The following is a 21,720-nucleotide window of genomic DNA, read 5'->3' on the forward strand; positions in this document are numbered from 1 at the left end:
CAAAAAAAGATTATCAATTTGGGGTGCACCGCATGTCATCCGACCCCCCCCCCCTGGATCCGTGCTTGTTAAAATAATATGAGATGACATTAAGAGAAATTTAATGCATTGGCCTAGGCCCTATATCTGGAAAACACCTCAATTTGTTTTGCAACAATTTTATTATACCCCCTTCATTCTATTCTCTTTTCTTCATTTACCCTGTCTTTGTGTCATAATTATCCAGGGGCGGATCCAGGATTTTCTAAAGGGAAGGGGGGGGGGATTTTGTACAGGATAATTTTGACAAGCAAAAAAAAAAGTTCTTGTCTATATCATTTTGAGCCTTGATTTTTTTTAGCTCTTCTTTTCTCTTTTTCCTTTCTTTGATAATTGTAGGCCTATCTTTTGTTACATTTAATTGTGATTTGGTGACTATTATGTTTGTTTTTATCTTTGAATTTGAGTTTGAGTTTGGAAATAAAACAATGGAATGAAAAATGAAAATGGTTGAATTTAAAAAAGGAATGTTGTTCAGTCTTGGGGTCTTGGCCAATGTAGGATAATGAAAATTTCAGCACAGGCATATAATTAGAAAAGGAAAATTAAATCCTTGAATGGGGTGGAAAGTTTGTTTTAGAGCCAGTTTTGTGATTAATTAATCGCAAGATTATCGCAAGATTCCACCTTTATAAACCTATCTGACCAATAAGCGGATTCCGTTTGTACCACGCCTACAACACGCCCACACCAGCAGCACGACCAGCATGGAGCGAAGAGCCGACACTCGATCGCGGGGCCGGGCCGGGCTGCTGCGCAGCGCGGGTCGGCGCGGCCGGGAATTTTGAAGAGATAGTCAAGTCAACGAGCTCTGCTCAGCTCTGCAACTGTCCTCGTAGCAAAATTACTTGATTTCGTGAGTAGAAATACTGGGAAGAAGTGAGAGACATTGTCATCATGCAGAAATCAGATTATCCTTTCTTGCCGTACGAACCTCCAAGCTGGGCTGCAAATTTGGCCCTGATTCCAAAGTATAAATTTCAGGTTTGTAATTGTATCCAAACTCTTACAACTTAACCGGGATTTAGCTACTGGGTAATTTGAACGATTGACTCACACAATTGTGAGAACCTTATTGGATATGTGTGTAAGAGAATGGCACGTGGCTGTAATGGCAGTGACATCCTGAGTGAGTTGAAGAAAGGGGAGGTTCAGCCTCAGCCTGCACCTGACAGTGACAAAAAGTTGTTTAGTCTTAAAAAAAGGGGGGGGGGAATAATGGTGAAGGTTTGCTGCAAATCCATAAAATAAGAGAAATAGAGTTTGTAAGTTATAAGTTAAATTACAAATTTATAATATATGTGAGCAGCTCTGACATCTAAATATATTTTCAGTATAAAACTTCAAAATTTCTTCTTTAAGAAAATGGATCATGATGAAGACTGTCCAGTCCATGGGTTATGAAATGATGTGGATATCCATCCCAGACCCCCTAAATGAAATCACTTTCAAATTTATGGCATTTTGTGGAATTTATATCACTGACATGACAAAAATCACTCTTGACTAGTCTTCTTTAATTCAGTCATTTAAATATCAGTTTGTCAGAGGAGAAGTGAAAAATTAAAATGCCTCCCTACTACTGATCTGTTGGTCCAACCCTCTTTACAAAAAAAAAAAATAACATTTCCTGGCATAAATGAAAAGATTGAAGAAGATTGACAAATTTATTGAAGCACAAGAGAGGATTAAACTCATACAAAACTTTCCTAGAACTTGAACTGAAGCGATGACATCAAATTAGCCCCAAATTTGTCAAACTATTAGGCACATCCTATTCATGGTTATTAAGAAATTTCAAAGCAAGAGCTTATCATGTTTTTATGTAATTCAAAGTAAAGGGTATACTTAGTTGGTTTTCAGGAAGAAGAACAAATCGCAATGCAATCCAAAAGAGATAATATGATATGGGTCTAAAACTATCTTACTTGATACTTGATGTAGTAATTCCTTTGGCAGCTCATACAGAAGCTGTAATGGGATGATGAATAAAGTGAGCAACTATAGAAGGAGCATCATGAAGTGCAGAAATGGTGATGAAGACGTAGCAATTTTGTATACAGTAAAAAGTCTTGTCATAAAAGTCTTACAGGCTTGTTTGGTACATTTTTTATGGTGAATAGGAAAAGGTGAATTCTTTCAAGAAACAAACTAAATTTTTTTTAATCGTTCTGATCAAAGTCAATCTTGATGTCCTTAAACTGAAAATCACAGTGAGGTAGTACTAGAATTATGACGTAATCAAATGTTGCATTTTAATCGAGTGAAACAAATCAACTGAAGTCTGAAAAAGGGGGTGTTTTAATGTTCTGTCTTTCCTGTTAGATTTACAAAAATCTTGTCTTGTGGGTTGGATACCATGGGGGGGGGGGGGGTGGAAGGTGCATATATGCACCCCATAAAATTGAAATCCCCCATACAGTAATAAGAAAACAACAAAATACCTTCAAACAGGAGCATTAATCCTTTTTATTTTGCTTGTCATACAAACTTCTGGGAGGCAAAACACCCTTTTAAGTGAAATCCTGGGTTTGCAGGGCTGGTATCACCATCAGGTCTCATCTTTTTTTTAATGAGATTTTCCAATATTCAGAGTGCAGAATTTTATCTGTAGGCCTAATTCCTTGACATTCTCACAATGTTCTCCTACGGTTTGTTTTTAATTTACTGTGTATATATACTGTAATGCATTTTTCTTTCCAGTTGGCTAACCTGAACACCCCTATCCACAAATGGCGTCTCCCAAGGACACCCGATGACTTTGAAGTCTTCGTCAAGAGGGATGACATGACAGGAAGTGTTCTCTCCGGCAATAAAGTAAGGTCGTTCGTTTTAGTGTTTTAAATCATTAATATTATAAATATGTACTGATGTGTACATAAATCATTCGAAACAAAAACCCAGTATGATTATTGTTGATGTACATTCACCATAAGATCTAAACCTGAAAATTTCAAACTGTATTTCTCGATTGAATTCCTTGAAAAACTTGGCTCCTTTATCTTTTCTCTTCTTCACTACTCTCAATGTGTACCACGGAATGATGTATGTTGGAATAATTATGGGATTATTTTGCTTTTCTAGAAAGTGTAAAGGAGCTTCCTGCTAGATACTTCTCCCCCACCCTTGATAAATTAAAAACTCATCATTGCATTGATTATTCAATTTGTTTGATTATTTTAAAAGAAAAACATGGCATTATATTGAATTCACTAGATCTAATTTTACCAATGGTTTGCATATGTCTTGATAGATCCGTAAGCTTGAGTTCCTATTGGCCGATGCTGTCGATCAAGGGTGTGAGGTCATCCTGACATGTGGAGGGGTCCGGTCCAATCACTGCAGAGCGACGGCCATCTCGTCTCGTCAGCTTGGATTAGACTGTCATCTGTTTCTATGGTCCGGGACACGGGTATGTCTATCTACATGTACGTCACAATTGTCCCAAGTAATGGCAAGCACGAATTTAGTTTCATCTTTAAGGGAGGGTTCTTGGGTTTTACAGGAAGAAGCAGGTCTCTTTATGCTGAGTCTAAAATTCATTGTAAATGTTCATTATGAGCTGCGATTGTGTGAGAGCAGGAAAGGGGGAAATGGAAGTAAGGCTTTTCATCAATAACCAATTCCATGCTTGTCCATGAAAAACAGGTAGGCCAATGTAACATTGATTTGATTTGATTTATTCTTCTTTTACATAACAATATAACATAATATAAGTATAGCAAATATATATTGACATTAAATCAGGCATATATCTCGGGCATATATCATTTAGCTTAAAATCAGTAGCAAAACCCTGAAGAAGAGGAGGAAGAAGAAGAAGAAGAAGAAGAAGGGGAAGAGGAAGAAGAAGAAGAAGAAGGAGGGGGAGGATTGCCATTGTAAGCAAAAAAATGTTTGAAAAACGTGACAAACCGACTCACAAAGTTCTTAATGAAGCAGTATGGAACAGCATTTTGATCATAAACTTTTTCTACAATCAGCGATAGGTAATCATCATTATAGCATTAATTAAGAAATCAATAGCTTAAAAATCTAGGGTGATTCCTGTCTGACTTTTAATACAGAGGTGCCAAGTTGTTACGATACTGCAACAAATAACAAGTAAATTTGATTTTTAATTTTCTCTTTTTTTATTACAGGAAATAATTATACATAAATAAAACAAATAATGATCTTACATAAATCTCTTGAAGTGTCCGATGTAAAATCCCGAAGTAATGATACTATATCCAAGTAATAATCCAAATGATAAAGTTGACTGGCGAAAATTCACAATGATGGCGATGATGAAACTGATGTTGAAGTCCGATGAATAATAAGAGTCACTGCAACGAGTTGAAATGTCCGTGAAGACGATGTTGATGATGATTAACAGTCAATTTCAGCAATCCATGGGTTGAAGCGTGTTCATTGAACAGGTTGATGATGTTGATGAGAACTGATAATTTCTCAAAATAACTGCAAACAGTTCATTGATGCATAAACTACTCTGATCTGATCTGGTGAAGTGATCTCATATGATGTGATGTGATCTCCTGCTCTCATATGATGTGATGGTGTGATCTAATATGATGTGATGATGTGATGATAATCTTGAAGAATCCGCCAGCTTTATATAGTTTGCAGCTATTCTTCTAGAATTCTCTATTAAGGAAGGTTCTAGCATTTTCTTTAAAAAACTTTCTCCTTTCAGGAGCAGTCAAAATCCAGAACACTCTTGAATGACCTCATTGAAATCAAGAGTGTCAATAACATAGCTAAGCCTATTGTTCCTAATCTCTATTCAGAAATAACAATACAACTCCTTGGCCTTTTAAATAGGCAAGGCCTGCATAATAAAAAGACATTCTTGAATGTTCTTTACAATTCTTGGCTAACCTTAAAGGGAAATAACTAATAGATGAATGTAATTGCTTTTACAATTCTTCTAAAATTATTCTTATATATAACACCTCCCCCACCGGGGAAAAGAAAGCTTTACCGTAGTAAAGGTTTCTTTAAGATTACTTTTTTCTTTTAACTGTTCAAAGTCATCTTGATAAATCATTTACATTTATCGTGTACAAAGATATAGTACTTAACGAACATGTTAAAATAAATGATCAAAGATGTTTTCTTCAAATGACACACTTGGTCAAAATCATGAATAATTTCACTTTTTATACTCTTGATAGAGCATCAGCAATTACATTATTCTTTCCCTTTATGTGTACAATTTTCAAAGGGAATGGTTGGAGCATTAGGCTCCATCTATACAGTCTTTGATTCTTTGTTTTGAATTTCTCCAAAAACACAAGAGGATTGTGATCTGTATAGACTGTAATCTCTCCATTGGTTAGATACACCTCAAACTGCTGAAGGGCTAGTACGAGACTCAGGGCCTCTTTTTCAATAGTTGAGTACTTCTTTTGAAACCGATTGAGTTTCTTAGAGAAGTAGCACACTGGTTTTTCGATGCCTTCTTCATCTTCTTGGAGCAATACTGCTCCTACTCCAACATCACATGCATCAATAGCTACTTTGAATGGCTTTGTGAAGTTTGGAGCTGCCAAAACAGGCTCATTCACCAAAATGGCCTTTAATTTCTCAAATGATCTTTGACATTCGTCAGACCAAACATACTTCACTTTTGCCTTCAGCAGGTTTGTCAGAGGACTAACCACTGTACTGAAATTTGGAACAAATTTCCTGTAGAAGCCACTCATACCTAAGAATCTGAGCAATTCTTTCTTAGTTGTGGGAATTGGGAAGTCTAAGATAGCTTGTATCTTGGCTTCTCTTGGTAGCACTTGCCCTTGACCAACCACATGACCAAGATATGTGACTTTTGCCTTGGCAAATTCACTCTTCATCAGATTCACTACTAGATTGGCTTTGTCCAGCCTGTCAAACAGTGCTCGCAAATGATTCAGATGATCATTCCAAGTATCACTGTATATTAGGATGTCGTCAATGTATACGACACAATTGTCAAGTCCGGCAATCACTTGATTTGTCAACCTTTGGAAGGTTGCTGGTGCATTTTTCATTCCAAAAGGCATGACTTTGCATTGAAACAAGCCTTCAGGTGTAACAAAGGCTGATATCTCTTTGGCTCGGTCAGTCAGTGGCACTTGCCAATATCCTTTAAGCAAGTTTATCTTTGTGATATAGGCAGAATTTCCAACTCTATCAATACAATCTTCTAACCTAGGAATTGGATACGAGTCAGTCTTAGTTACTGCATTCACCTTTCGGTAATCAATGCAAAATCTCTGAGAGCCGTCTGGCTTTGGAACCATTACAATGGGAGAACTCCAACTACTCTGACTCGGTTCGATTATGTCATTATCTAACATAACCTGTATTTCCTTATTCACCATTTCCAACTTGCTTGGATTGAGCCTATAAGGATTCTGTTTGATAGGTCTTACATCACCTACGTCTACATCATGTACAGTTAAAGGTGTACGACCTGGTTTGTCTTTACACACATTTTCATATTCTCTTAACAAGCCAGATATACCATTTCTTTGATCTTCAGGCAGGTGTTTTAATGCCTCATCCATGTTTCCTAACATCTCTGAGTTAGATAACTTTATACCACATGGTTCGTTCTTGGATACATCTGTATAAGACAATTCATTATCTGTCTTTCCATAACATTCTTCTTCATGTACATTTACATTTTTTTCTTCTTCTTTGACCTGTGTTGTACCTATTGGCTGACTAGCCTCTCGCTCAAAGTATTCTTTCAACATGTTTACATGACAAACTCTTTGAGACTTTCTTCGATCAGGGGTACTGATCACATAGTTGACATCATTCAATTTCTTTTTGACTATGTAGGGACCACTAAACCTAGCTTTCAAGGGCTCACCTTGCAAAGGCAACAACACTAATACTTTGTCTCCAGGCTTGAAACTTCGCTCTTTTGCATTTTTGTCAGCGTGAGCTTTCATTTTTCCCTGCGACTCTTTCAAGTGTTCCTTAGCCACATCACAAGCTTTTGAGAGCCTTTCTCTAAACTTTGACACATAGTCTAGAAGGTTTACATCATCATCCTGAACCATAAACCTCTCTTTGATAAGCTTTAGAGGACCCCTAACCTCATGACCATAGACCAATTCAAATGGACTGAAACCTGTGGACTCATTTGGGGAATCCCTAGTTGCAAACAGTAGGAATGAGATCCCTTTATCCCAGTCATCGGGATAGTCTTCACAATAAGCCCTAATCATGGTCTTCAAAGTCTGATGATAGCGTTCTAACGCTCCTTGGGACTGTGGGTGATATGCAGAGGACTTGATCTGCTTTATTCCCAACTCCTTCATAACTTGCTGAAATATTCCTGACATGAAATTTGACCCTTGATCAGATTGAATTTCCTTCGGCAGACCGTACCTAGTGAAAAACTGCACTAACGCCTGCACCACTGTCTTTGCAGTGATACTTCTCAAAGGTATCGCCTCTGGAAACCGTGTAGACAAGTCCATAATCGTCAGGAGAAATCTGTGACCCGACCTCGTTCTGGGTAAGGGTCCGACACAATCAACAAGAACCCTAGTAAAAGGTTCATCAAATGCAGGAATGGGTATCAATGGAGCAGGCTTGATAGAAGGCTTTGCCTTACCAATAATCTGACATGTGTGACATGTCTTACAGAAATGCACAACATCTTTGTGCATCTTAGGCCAATAGAAATGCCTCATAATTCTATCTTCTGTCTTCCGAATACCGACATGACCTGCCATAGGTAACTCATGAGCCATTTTCAGAATATCTGTGCGGTAACAAGGAGGAACTACAACCTGGTGAATTATACACCAATCTTCATCAGCTGGTCTCCGGGGAGGTCTCCATTTCCTCATCAAAATGTCATCTTTGACATAAAAGCACTCAGGAACCTTATCAGCCTCAGCCTCAGAACATGCTTTCTGTGACAAGCTTTTTAATTCTGGGTCTGCCTGTTGTGCCTGTACTAGGGAGGATTTACTAAACAAACTATCATTGTTAGCAACAGAGCCTTCAACACTATCCCCATTCAAATCCTTGAAAAAGGTTTCAGCTAACCAGACATCAGTACTCTCCTCTACATCAGCAGATTCCGCATCATCCTTTTCAGCTCTACGAGTCTGAGACCTAGTAACAACACAATCCGGGAAAATCCCTGGAAAATCTTCCTGCAACAATTCAGTTTCAGCTACCTCAACGGGCTTTTCCGAAACCACTGGAGATGCAACAACTTTATCTCCAGCCAAGTCGTTACCTAACAAGAAATCAACACCTTTCATGGGTAATTCTGGAACGACACCAACAGTCACAGGACCACTAACTAGGTCACACTTTAAGTCGACCTTATGCAAAGGAACCGACATGAAATTTGGGCCAATACCTCGAACTAAGACGTTGGCATTCTCTGAACTCTCCGGAGGAAGAGCCGAATCCCCTGGCACCATCAGGGACTGTGCAGCCCCTGTATCCCTAAGGATCACCACTGACCTACCAGCAGCACCAGTCGAACAAGGGGATACTTCACCAACATGCAAAAAACTTCTAAAAGTTTCATCAACCTGTTTGACTTTATCAGCAAATACCAGAGAAACACTCTCAACATCTTGATTGGGCTCTGATGGAACAAACTCCATCGAGGGAACACTTGTTTGCTTGACAAAACCCATGTCTTTCTTAGTTTTGGTTGGCATTCCAACCAATTTCCAACATGATTCTTTCAAATGTCCCGATTTATGACAATGAGTACAAATTTTGGAACTACGACTCTCAGACCGTTTGGTTGATTCTGTGCCCCCACTAGCCTGATTCTTATTAGCGTCTTTGTCCTTGCTTGCATATTTTCCCTCACTAGGTTTATTGTGGGATTCAAATGACCCTTTACCTTTCTTTTTCCAATAATTCTTGAAAGGAGGCCTATCTCCACTACCTTTATGTGTGACCTCAAATTCATCAGCTACTATGGCTGCTTTACTGACTTCAGTAACTCTATGGTCATCTAAGTGAGATTTAATGCCAAAAGGAAGACTCTTTTTGAATTCTTCTAGGAGGACAACTTCCCTAAGGTGAACAAAATCTTTGTCAACTTTCAGTGATCTGTACCACTTATCGAACATCATTTCTTGTTCCCTAGCAAATTCAACATACGTCTGGCCTGTTTGTCTTTGCATGTTCCTAAATTTATGTCTGTACGCTTCTGGTACCAACTCATATGCATTGAGAATTGTTTCTTTTACTGTAGCATAGTCACATGATTGCGTTTCAGAGAGCGAAGAATAGACTTTTGCAGCCTTTCCAACAAAAACGCTTTGGAGGAGAAGAGTCCAGTATTCCTCGGGCCAATTTAGTCTCTTGGCCACTTTTTCAAATGACACAAAATATGTATCAACTCCCTCTTCATCAAATTTTGGCACAAGGCGAATATTTTTCGCCACATCAAAGCCTTGGGGAAATTTATCTTTAACAGAGTTAGTATTAGTATTTGCATGAGCTAACTCCATTTCTTTCAACTTTAACTGGTACTCCAATCTCATTTTCTCCATTTCAATGTTTTCTCTGATTCTTTCCTTTTCAATGTTTATTTTCTCCTTTTCAAGGTTGATTTTCTCCTTTTCCAATTCAATGTTTGCCAGTTGGATCTGAGCATCCTCTGACATATTGATAGAAGTTTCAGGCTCCTCTGTAAGCTTCATGTGACTAGCTAACAAGTCAATTATCTCTGCCTTCTTTAAACCTGGGGCTAGAGATACACCCAAATGATCACAAACTGTTATCAAATCATCTTTCTTCAGTGACTTCAAATGATCATATGACAATTCTGTCATTGCAAGAAATTCTTCAACATCAAATGTAGCCATAGTGAATATACACAAATACAAGCAAGTAATAACACAGTACAGTATATTCTAGAACTTTCCAAAATGTTTCCAATTCAAATTGGCTTTTGTTTCAAATTGACTTTCGTCTCAAATTGGCTTTCGTTTCCTGAAAAACTGGTTTTAGTTTCAAATTGGCTTATACAAATTTGGTTTTTGTTTCCCGGACAAGCCCCCAAAATTATTTGTTACGATACTGCAACAAATAACAAGTAAATTTGATTTTTAATTTTCTCTTTTTTTATTACAGGAAATAATTATACATAAATAAAACAAATAATGATCTTACATAAATCTCTTGAAGTGTCCGATGTAAAATCCCGAAGTAATGATACTATATCCAAGTAATAATCCAAATGATAAAATCCCAGTTGACTGGCGAAAATTCACAATGATGGCGATGATGAAACTGATGTTGAAGTCCGATGAATAATAAGAGTCACTGCAACGAGTTGAAATGTCCGTGAAGACGATGTTGATGATGATTAACAGTCAATTTCAGCAATCCATGGGTTGAAGCGTGTTCATTGAACAGGTTGATGATGTTGATGAGAACTGATAATTTCTCAAAATAACTGCAAACAGTTCATTGATGCATAAACTACTCTGATCTGATCTGGTGAAGTGATCTCATATGATGTGATGTGATCTCCTGCTCTCATATGATGTGATGGTGTGATCTAATATGATGTGATGATGTGATGATAATCTTGAAGAATCCGCCAGCTTTATAGAGTTTGCAGCTATTCTTCTAGAATTCTCTATTAAGGAAGGTTCTAGCATTTTCTTTAAAAAACTTTCTCCCTTCAGGAGCAGTCAAAATCCAGAACACTACCGAATGACCTCATTGAAATCAAGAGTGTCAATAACATAGCTAAGCCTATTGTTCCTAATCTCTATTCAGAAATAACAATACAACTCCTTGGCCTTTTAAATAGGCAAGGCCTGCATAATAAAAAGACATTCTTGAATGTTCTTTACAATTCTTGGCTAACCTTAAAGGGAAATAACTAATAGATGAATGTAATTGCTTTTACAATTCTTCTAAAATTATTCTTATATATAACAAAGTTAAAAGACTAGTCTACAAGCACAGACTCATATTTGACACTTCAACCAATAACATGTCTAGAGTAAAGACTAGATGCCAGACTCTGTCTGTGTCAAATAAGAGCCAGGTACAGTTCATAGTGAATCTAGTTTCACTACTTCAGTCTCTGCTTAATGCACTATGCAACTTGCGAAAACCTAGGGTCTGTGCCTGCAGAATGTTTAAAGACCAGCCCTGGAGACAACAAAGAGCCCTGTCTTACAGAGAGTTATGATTGATCCGATCAATCGTAACTCTATGGAAATCCATCAGTGTCATAATGTTTTTCTACGAAAAAAATGCACAATGTCCTTTGTATGTAAAGAAGAAGCACAGTAAATTTATAAGAAAACAATGAATGCATGAATATGCATCATAGTTAGAAAATATTTTGAACAAACATGCAAAATAGATGTAGACGTCGCTGGCCGTCTATATTTGCAATAGATTGGATCAATCATAACTCTTTGTAAGATGGAGCCAGCTATGCGTTAGATTTTCTGTGAATTGGCTTGAAATCGCAGACATGTATAATGTATATGATAATAGGCTGTAAAATAAGTGTTAAGAGATTTAGGGTGATGAGCATGAGTCCCAAAGAAGGGAATTTTTAGCTGCTAGAGAAAAAATACTAATAGATTCTGTGTGAATCACTTAAAGTCAGCTCTCTCTCTCTGTCTTTAGGATCTCAAAGGTCAGTTTACAGGGAACACTCTGTTAGATAGGATGGTTGGAGCTAACTTTTATCTTGTCCCATCAGAGTGCTCATTTCAGAATGAGATCTATCCCAGAATGCAACAGCTCCGAAAACATATAATGTAAGTAATCACTTGTAATTAATTTTAAAGCCAGAAAATCACTATTCCACAGCATTATTGAATTTTGGAGAGTAACAAGATTTTCAACACTTGGGGGTGCTAGCTTACATTCTCACCATTTTTTACTTTATTATTCATGAGATCTGTTTAAAAAATGTAGGATATTACAGCAGAAATCTGACATGATATCTCCATGCATTGGGAGATTTGCTGGATTTGATATATTTGAAAGTTTAGAGTTTTTTGTTATCAGACTTCTTTATTTCAACAGTTTTCAAATACCCTTTTCTTTCAATTTTGAATCATGGATTGATTTTTCTGAAGCAATATGCTTTAACAATTTTTTTTCAATATTTTTATGTTTAAAGAGAATTGATTTCTTGAGGATTTATTCATTAAAATGTTTTCCTTCATCATTTGACTTACAAGGGAGACAACCGGGAAGAAGTGTTACTCTATACCTCTTGGTGGTTCAAGCTCCATCGGTGTTTGGGGTTATATCGACTGTTTTAATGAACTCATGAAGCAGGTAAATAGGGCCTCAAATAATCAATTTCTACTGTCCTCAAATTTATGTAGATATTTTCCCTTATGAACTCATTTTATTGATTATCATCAAGAAGGACTATTTGGTCCTCAGGCAACCGAGAAAAATTTCTTGATTTGTTCCCCTGCATGGTCAAATAATTCGTTTATATCTAAGTAGTGCTATAATGTTCATATAGATCTAGTAGGCCTACATAGATAGCAGGAGCCGTGGAACCGGGGGAAGGGGCTCCAGCCCCTCACTCTTTAGAATAAACGTTAACCAAAACATAAAAATGATCATCTGATTGTGTAGTGTTGGGGGGGGGCAGGGTCAGTCTCCCATTTTTTTGCTCAGGCCCCCATCAACTTTCAAAACTGTCCCATGGCCCCTATATCAACTTTTGCTTTATTTTCCAGTTTTTTAAAACACATAGAGAAACATTTTGTTTATTGTGTGCTACATAAGTAATCTAGTACCATGATCCAATAACCGGATAATAATTACAATATAAAGTGCTTAGAAACAAGAAGTATGAACTATATAAATGTATAAATGTAACTATTAGTATTAGTATTAACCGGTGTGTTGGCTCAGTTGGTAGAGTGTCTGTCTCACAACCGGGAGGTCGGGGGTTCAAACAAACCCCGGCCGCGTCAGACCAAAAGACGTTAAAAGATGGGAGTTGCTGCTATCCTGTTTGGCGTTCAATGATTAAAGGGATAGAGCCTCGTCGATCTGGCGCTGCACAGTGGCTGCCGGGCCCACGATCAGTTGGGCAAAGCAAATTTTTGGAGTATTTCATTTCATGTCAATTTCGAACAATATATTATGGATTTTCATTTTTTTTTCATTTTTCATTATTATTCATATTACTAGAACATAAATATTTTTTACTGTACAGGGATTACATGAGAAGTTCACTGATATTGTTGTAGCATCAGGGAGCACTGGAACTGTTACTGGCCTTGCTATAGGAAACCACCTGACGGGAAACAAAGTCAAGTAAGTTTGATTGATAATCTACGGGCACAGACTCTGTTTGAAACTTTGATCCTCTAGTGGGTCGTCTCAGAAGACCAACACATATAAAACTTGTTTTTTCAATTTCATTGCCTTCATCATACTAGAGTCATTGTACATGTAGGCTGCGCGTGCTCAGACCACTTGACTCGAGAGAAGGATTTGCAATGCAGACTAGCAAAGTGATACATTTTTTTAAATGGTTGCTTTTGAAAAGAAAATCATCCTCAGTCTCATTGGCGGATCCAGGGGGGGGGGCACAACCGGCCCGTGCCCTTCCCCGTTTGAAAGGCACAATTAAAATTTGTGATGTAAAAAATGCCATTATAACAAGAGTGTACGTACCCCTCCCCCCTTTCGAAAGTGAAGACCTTCTTTTTGCCTGCTTGTCAGATGTTTTCGTGGACGAAATCCCCTTTTTTGGGGGTTGAAACCTTTTATTCTTTTTTTTTTGGGGGAGAGGCTTGTTAAATTTGCCCTCCCCCCTTTTGAAAAAATCCTAGATCTGCCCCTGCTCAGTCTTTTCATCATCTTTGACCTATCAAGATCAAACGCAAGAATGAATAAAAAAAAAAGTGAAATCAGACATGAAACATGAAGAGAGGCGGAAGCTAAGATATTTTGAGCTCTGATTGGATAGCGGTAAACCTGGGCTTGGGCCATTCTCTTTAAAAATCATTTATCTTTCAGAGTTCATGGTATGGCGGTCATCGCCGATGCCGCTTACTTCCACGAGGAAGCGGATGCGATCTTGAGAGACCTAGGTTTGCAGGGAAGTGATGGGTCATCGGGGGTCAAGGCTGCGGACATTATGGACATCGTCGAGGGAGTAAAGGGCATTGGCTACGGTCTCTCAACGCCAGAGGAATTAGGTAATCATTATTATAGCTCACTGGGCATCTAAGTTGTCTCTCCTCGTTTATCAAGTTGCCATGTTTCTTGGTGTACTGAATGTTTGATTTGATTTGAGTTTTAAACTTGAGCAATTGTACAAGTAATTCATTCAATATCTTTTAATATAGAGAAGTCAGCAGGGCTCCAAGATGAGATGGTATGTAGGGATGCACATTATCTTTTTATTGTAAAGATTCTGTTTTTTACATTCATTAACACATTATTGCATAATTACATAATACAACAATTAATCCATAACTTTTTGAACACTGTATCTGTGTATACAACAAAAGTTTATTTACAGATATAAATGCAGCTATCTAAACAGGGTAACATGCACCTACTAAGTGCTATTTTCTTCTGTGGTAGCCTGTAAAAAGATACAAATTACTTCAATCGTAGTATAAATTTGTCTAACTTTGACATTTTAATAACAAATATATTTCCAGAATCAAACAAAAAAAACTAGCACAGATACAAGACCTGACCACACCTGACCACATATGACAACAAACTACTGCTTTCTCTTGGTATCTTTAGAATGTATTCAAGACGTTGCCATGACAACAGGTCTTCTGGTAGACCCATGCTATACGGGGAAGGCTACATACCACACCATGAAACTGATGAAGGAAAACCCTGGTAGATTCAAGGGGAAGAAGATCCTATTTATACATACAGGTAAGCGCTTAACCCTTTGAGTTCTGAATTCTGTAATTCCTGTAGCCTTGTCCGAGGACCACCCAGTTACAGTAGGCAATAGGTTAACCCCCTTGACTGTAATTTTGATAAGCTTTGCTAGTTTAACATGTAAAGGTAATTAAGTATTGCAATTTGGATGAATTGGGACTAAGATATGCACACACATGTTCTTACAAACTCTGTTGTAGCCTACAATAGAGGTCATAGTGTAAAAGCTATTTGAATGAAATACTTGGTCTATATGCATCTAAAATATAATCAGTTGGCCTCATACCCAGAGAGTATCACTTTGGCTAAAACTCATTTGGTATTCTATCAATTTAATAGGTCAGATTGAAGTTTGGTCTACCGAACACTTAACTTTTTAGATGCACTTGCCCTGTTGGGCAAGTAAATTTTTAAAAATAGTTGGAATATACTTGCCCAAAAATCTATTTCACTTGCCTAAAAAAATCCTTGAAAAAAAGTTTTACTTATTCTAAAGAAAATATTATAGTTTTGGAAAACATTGACCTTTTTTTTCTCTCTTTTGACATGAACTTATGTACCTTGTTCTTGCATTTCTTTTTTACAAAGTGATTTTATCTTGCCCCCCATGACCAAATTTAGGGTCGGTATACCATATCGAACCTAATTTTGGTAATTCTACTGTGAGAATTTTGCTTGCCCAATTCAGGCAAGTAGTTTTGGTCTATACTCCAAAGCACTTGCCCGACTATAACTTTTACTTGCCCCGGGCAATCGGGCAAGTGCTTATGTAGCACCCTGCATAAACTAAATAGTGTTTGACCAAGTGGATATCAAGGCCTTCCCACACCTTATGACTGGTCCACAATCCAATCATGGAACAAATTATATTTTGATTATTTTCTGAAAAAGTGAATGAAAGAATCTTTATTTGAGGTTCAGATTAACAGTAAGAATACTAATATAACAATTTTGGATGGTTGAAAACTTGTATTTTTTGAGTAAATGCCAAATTGGTTTCAAATCATAGATAATCATCCAATTGCTAGGACGTCATTACGACTAGATATTCCATTTGCTTTTATTCTAATAAGGATGGTAGCATTATCGAAGATTTGAAAATGAGTATTTGTACGATTATTAAGAATTTTAAGTAGTAAGATGTGTGGTTTCTTAATATTTGTATCAAAATGCATTACATTTTATTCCAAAATTGGAATTAACAGATTAATCATGAGGTGTGCAATGGCCTTTTTAAGACAAAATATCTAAAGTCCAACTAGAAATTTTGACAAAATTGCAAGCTAAATTGGCTATTTTTCCAATGGCTAAATGCCAATTAAACCAAATGGTTAGTAGATGTACTTGTTTTAAACGAGGATCAAACCTCGTGGGATGAGACCTGGAGCCGTAACACAAAGCTTAGCAATGATCGTATACTAATCAATCATGAAATCAAGGGTACGATTAATTGCTAACCTTTTTGTTACGGGATCCAGATGAAAATTTGACTGAGCAGATGTCGTCTAATCATCAATTCACTCGGAATCGGAGAATGTAATTCTGAAGGAGACTCACCCCTGTTACGCCTTGTTTTTATTGTTATCATGGTACCTTTGTGTATTCAGGAGGATGGTTCGATCTCTTCAGTGGTGTGATGTCGTCTGCTATCGATGGCAAGAGCTCTGCAGAAAACAAGGTCTACGATTGGATGGAAATGACTGACAAATTGCCCTTTGACCAATAGGAGTCAAGAGAACATAAATATCGCTCTTCCTACTTTTGAGTTTGTTTGTGGGTATGCATGGTTATTTTTTATTGGGAGGAGTAATAATAATAGTAATAATGATAGTAATAATATTGATAATAATGATAGCAGTATATTTACCCAGGGTAGCCACTTCAGTTCCGAAAACTGTTCTCCCAGTGGGCCCTGCTATTACCCTGACTTTAGCTGGGCTGCCTAGGTGCTCAAGCATTTTAGGAATAATCCTGCTGGGTACCCATTCACCCCACCTGGGTCGAGTGCCGCACAGTGTGGATAATTTCTTGCTGAAGGAACTAATATAGTACTAGTACTTGTACTAGTATATTCAGAAAAAAAGAAGGTGATATAAGTTGCCCTCATGCTATTACAATTACGTGATTATCTAACATTCAACTGAGCTTGTTTAAAGGGCAATTCAACACTTCAATGACATAAATGGTAGTAACTTGGGGTACCCTAACCCTAAAAAAAGTTGGTAATTTTGTTGAATTGTTGAATTTTTAAAATTCTGTACGGGTGCACTGAGTTACCAAAGAGTTTGCAATTATTTTGGTGTGATTTTTTTCACCATTCATTCATGACAAATGTTCTTGTGAAAAATCTGTCAACTCCTGTATTTTTCTCCAATTCATTCTTGTTAAGAGTAATTATTTTGTTATTTACCTGTTGTGGATCCTCTACTTTTCAAGCCACTGACTTTCCTAGATTCTCACATGTTCAATGTATATGTCTATTTATGTGATTTTTACCTAATGATTAAATTGAATTGAATTGAAATTATCGATATTACTTCATGCCGATTTGAGAAAGAGCTTGAGCTGGCTTGGTTATAATGACACTATCAGCTTTCTCCTTGCTACCTGTGTCGATCCCCTTTTATTAATAAAAAAAAAGAATCCCCCAAATCCTGTATTTTACGATCATGCTTTTTTTTTCAGCTTTCTTGGTCTTGAAATCTGTCTTTTAGGTCCTTTCCCTTTAAGTAAATCTCTGTTTCCACCATTACCTTAGCCACCAATGGAATTTTCTAGGTTTGAAAGTCTAACAGTAACAATGTCGATGACACAATGTTTATGTTTTTTTCTTAAGAAGAGGAATGGGTACGTGCAATAAAATCAAGTTCTGATTTAGCCGTGGGATGTAGGAGCTAACGCTTTAATGTGCGCTAGCCACTATAGTGCGTTTGTGATCGTAAGCGCTAGCAAACGCGAACATAGCACAGTTGCACACCATGGCTCATATGCTGATAGCAGGTTTAACTTACACTCAGGTTTAAAGTTGTGGTTTTAGTATGGATAGCCAATTGTTACATACATCACTAACAGTATAGATATCATACTTCAGCTCATTTGGCTCTCAAATCATTCATAATTGTCTAGGAAGTATAAATAGATGATTGTCTTCACCATCGATGAATCAGGAAAGAGCACAGTAAACATATGAAACATACAACTTAATAAAAATTTTGATACTTTTGGCTTCCCATACTGAAACCACAACTCTAAAACTGAGTTTAAGTTAAACCTGCTACCAGAATACGGGCCCATGTATAGTAACACTGGCTATGAACTTGCACGGCATTGTAATCGAATGGATTTGAGATGGCGCTGCACAATCATGTTTTACACTATATTATAAATGAGTCCTCTGTTGTGGATAGTTGACCATTAATAATATAGCATGCCCAACCACAGCAACAGGCATCGGTTTGACGCACTGACAAAAGCGCGCATCAGCAATGGACATTTTTTTAATATACATTGTAAATTAAGTGTAATTTGTAGAGGAAATATGTGTAAACAATGGGCTCAACTTATGCCAGTGGTTTTCCAAACCACCTTAGTGAATTAAGCCGTTTGCAGTTCTACTGTCCCATGCACTGTATTTGGTGTTGTAATCGTGAGAAACGATAGATATATTTGTATTGATGAAATGTATTAAGCCAATGCCTGCACCATTGTGGTACTTATGTATGTATTAAGCAAATGTATCAATCCAGTTTAGCCATTTACTGTACTACGGTCTCGTGCACCGAGTTTGTTGTAATTGTGAGAAACCAAAGAATTCAGTGGGCCTCATCAAAAAGTCACTGTTATTCCGATGCATTTTCAACCTTGTCATGACCAAATGTGTGTGATTTATTGTGCTTTGATTATTTAAGCTGAAATTTCCTTAATTAAGCCAATGCTTGCACCATTGTCGCGTACCTATTTATGTATTAGGCAAATGTATCAATCCAGTTAAGCCATTTACTCAGGGTTCCCACAGCCATGGAAAATCCTGGAAAAATTTGTAGTCATGGAAAGTCAGGGAATTTGGAAAATTTGTGAAAAGTCATGGAATTGCATTTATCTTTTGGCTATTGCAGCCTTCCAGTTGTTGTGTCTCGCAACTCTCATACTCATACTATCATAATTGGTGTTCATCATTTCCATTTTTCGCAGTATTGTGACATCCCAAATTCTACATAACTCCCGAGGCGTCACGGGAAGCCATGGAAAGCAGCAATTCATTCATGGAAAAAGTCATGGAATTCTGTTTTCAAATTTCTATGGGAACCCTGTTTACTGTACTCCTGCACCAAGTTAAGTGTTGTAATTGTTAGAAACCAAAGAATTCAGTGGGCCTTGTCATACATCGTACTCCACTTGTGAACTCCAATTATTAAGAAGTCGCTGTTGTTCCCATGAATTGTCTACCTCGTCATGACCAAATGTGTGTGATTTATTGTGTTTTTATTATTTAAGCTGAAATTTCCTCGGTTTATTATTTGTATGATAGCTGTACGGTTGGTTCCATGACATTTACTCTGGCGACAATTGCTCGGCTGTGGATTCCACACACTAATGGAATAACCAACTTCAACCAGGATTTAACACTATACCCTATACTAAACCTAACATAACACCCTATTGCAACCCTAACTCTATATCTTAGACGAAATAAAGCCTGGAGCTATTGTCGCCGGAGCAAATGTCGTGTCACCATAAGCTCAGCTCACTGTTGCCAAGTCACTCCCTTCTTTACGACTGAAATAAAAATGGTAGAATCAGGTTTATCTATCAAATGATAGTCCAAACAAGGAGGAAGGAAGATATGGATTATCTCAGTATTTTCTGTCTCCATATTTACTCTTCTATGTATATTCACTAGATTTGTGAATGTTTTATAAATGTTTTTAGATTTGTTTTTTTAAATATCTGAAATTTGGAAGCAAAGTCTATTTATCTAAGTATCTTTGTGTGGGATTTAGGCATATAAAATATGTACTGTGTTATGAGTTTTGTTATTCCAATCATCATTCACAAAGTGGGTTGTCTGCACCATTTTGGTAGCTAGGGCAAAGTTGCAATCTATGCACTTCATAATACACATGCCCTCAACGTTCATTATCATGAGAGGCTTATATGGGTCGACCACTTTATTCCTAATAAATAAAACTATAAAAGTAAATCGAATTTGCAAAACAACTTACTTTGTTTGTGGTTGTAATTTTTGTGGAATATTTGAATGGATTTCAGATGAAATTGCACAGAAAGATGAGAGATCATGTGGGTAATGCAGGCAAGGGAAGAGACAGAAAGAGAGAGAGAGAGGAGGGGAGAGAGGGATTTGGAGAGACAGTATATCGTCAACATCATCATTACCATTATCATCACCATCACCATCATCATCGTTATCATCATTTCTCGAATAGACTGCACAAGTCAACCATCCATTAGTAATCGCCTAACTCAAAGCATGTCAGACCAGAATATGCAAAACATGTGTTTATAAAAATATTTTTTACATCAAATTTCGCCCAAGTGAAACAGATTTCTGTGTCTAGGGCAAAGTCGCATCTACTTCCTTGCCGATGAAGCACATGTTTTTTCATACCTCCTCATGACAAAGTGTCCCCTCCACTTTTACTTCTTTCTTTGACATAGTTAGTTGTTCCCTTGAGATGTAACTCGCTAACATTGACTTACTAAGTTTGTCCCTTGACTTATGCAAGGAATTAATCCTGCTGGGTACCCATTCACCTCACCTGGGTCGAGTGCAGCATAGTGTGGATAAATTTCTTGCTGAAGTAAAACACTCCATGGTTATGATTCGAACCCACGACCCTCTGTTTGAAAGGCAAGAGTCAGAACCACTAGACCACAATGCGCCCGCGATATGCCTATGCCTATTCTATAAAGTCAAATTTCACAAAAGTCTTGAACTATATCTGTGATTGTGCAAGATTTGACTTTCCAATTCTACATCAACACAAAGACAAAGTCACTAACAATGAAAAGACAGAGATTACCTAATCACATTAGTTACATATTTTAATTACATTTGAATGTAGATACTATCAACAGAAATACAAGACATAATTTACATCTACATGAAAAACAAATGAAAAGACCATCTATTTTAAACCAATTCAGAAGATAATAAGCATAGTACAAAATGAAGTCAGTTATAATGTATTTCAGTATGATAGTGTCATAGGGTCATAGTAAAGCATTTTTTAGAATGGATGAACGAAATAATTATAAAGAAGTAAATGACTGTATTGGGGGTTTATAGAGAAAAGGGTAGTCCAATGATTTGAAACTAATAATATTTGATGATTAATTCCCCCATTTCTATCTTAAAATTTGATTTAAGTACAATGTCACTAAAAATACTACACCACATGTATATCACTGTTAATTAATCAGCATTTTTTTTTTTTTATTTCAGCCATTATAAATAGCAAATGGCACTTTCTTGAATAGTGATGGGAATTAAATGTACAAAATTATCTCATTGAATTTGTTACAACTTGCAATACATATTGTGGATGATTAAATTTCTTATGAGTATAATACTATATGCTTTGTAGATCAAGTTAATTTTCTTGTTTAATCATAGAATAAAGGTCGTTTTATAAAAGGATAACTAGAACCAAACTGCATGTCTTCATACATGTGTATATGTTGCTCATATATTCATAATCAAGACCAAATTATATAAAAAAAAAACAGACTAAATACAGGTAAATAGCCCTT

At 36.9% G+C, this 21,720-nt stretch overlaps 1 protein-coding gene across 1 annotated transcript; it reads left to right on the forward strand.

Annotated features, from left to right (window-relative positions):
- The first annotated feature begins 784 nt into the window (after window positions 1-784).
- On the forward strand, window positions 785-16,814 carry LOC121430064 (putative D-cysteine desulfhydrase 1, mitochondrial). The gene is made up of 9 exons (XM_041627338.1): window positions 785-1,023; window positions 2,743-2,856; window positions 3,293-3,451; window positions 11,683-11,816; window positions 12,246-12,345; window positions 13,247-13,347; window positions 14,056-14,237; window positions 14,800-14,940; window positions 16,557-16,814. Exons 1-9 carry the CDS (start codon window positions 937-939, stop codon window positions 16,673-16,675), a joined length of 1,137 nt encoding a protein of 378 aa, XP_041483272.1. The 5' UTR covers window positions 785-936; the 3' UTR covers window positions 16,676-16,814.
- Window positions 16,815-21,720: the final 4,906 nt, after the last annotated feature.

The sequence above is a fragment of the Lytechinus variegatus genome, chromosome 16 (assembly GCF_018143015.1).
Source record: "Lytechinus variegatus isolate NC3 chromosome 16, Lvar_3.0, whole genome shotgun sequence".
Classification (NCBI taxonomy): Eukaryota; Metazoa; Echinodermata; class Echinoidea; order Temnopleuroida; family Toxopneustidae; genus Lytechinus; species Lytechinus variegatus.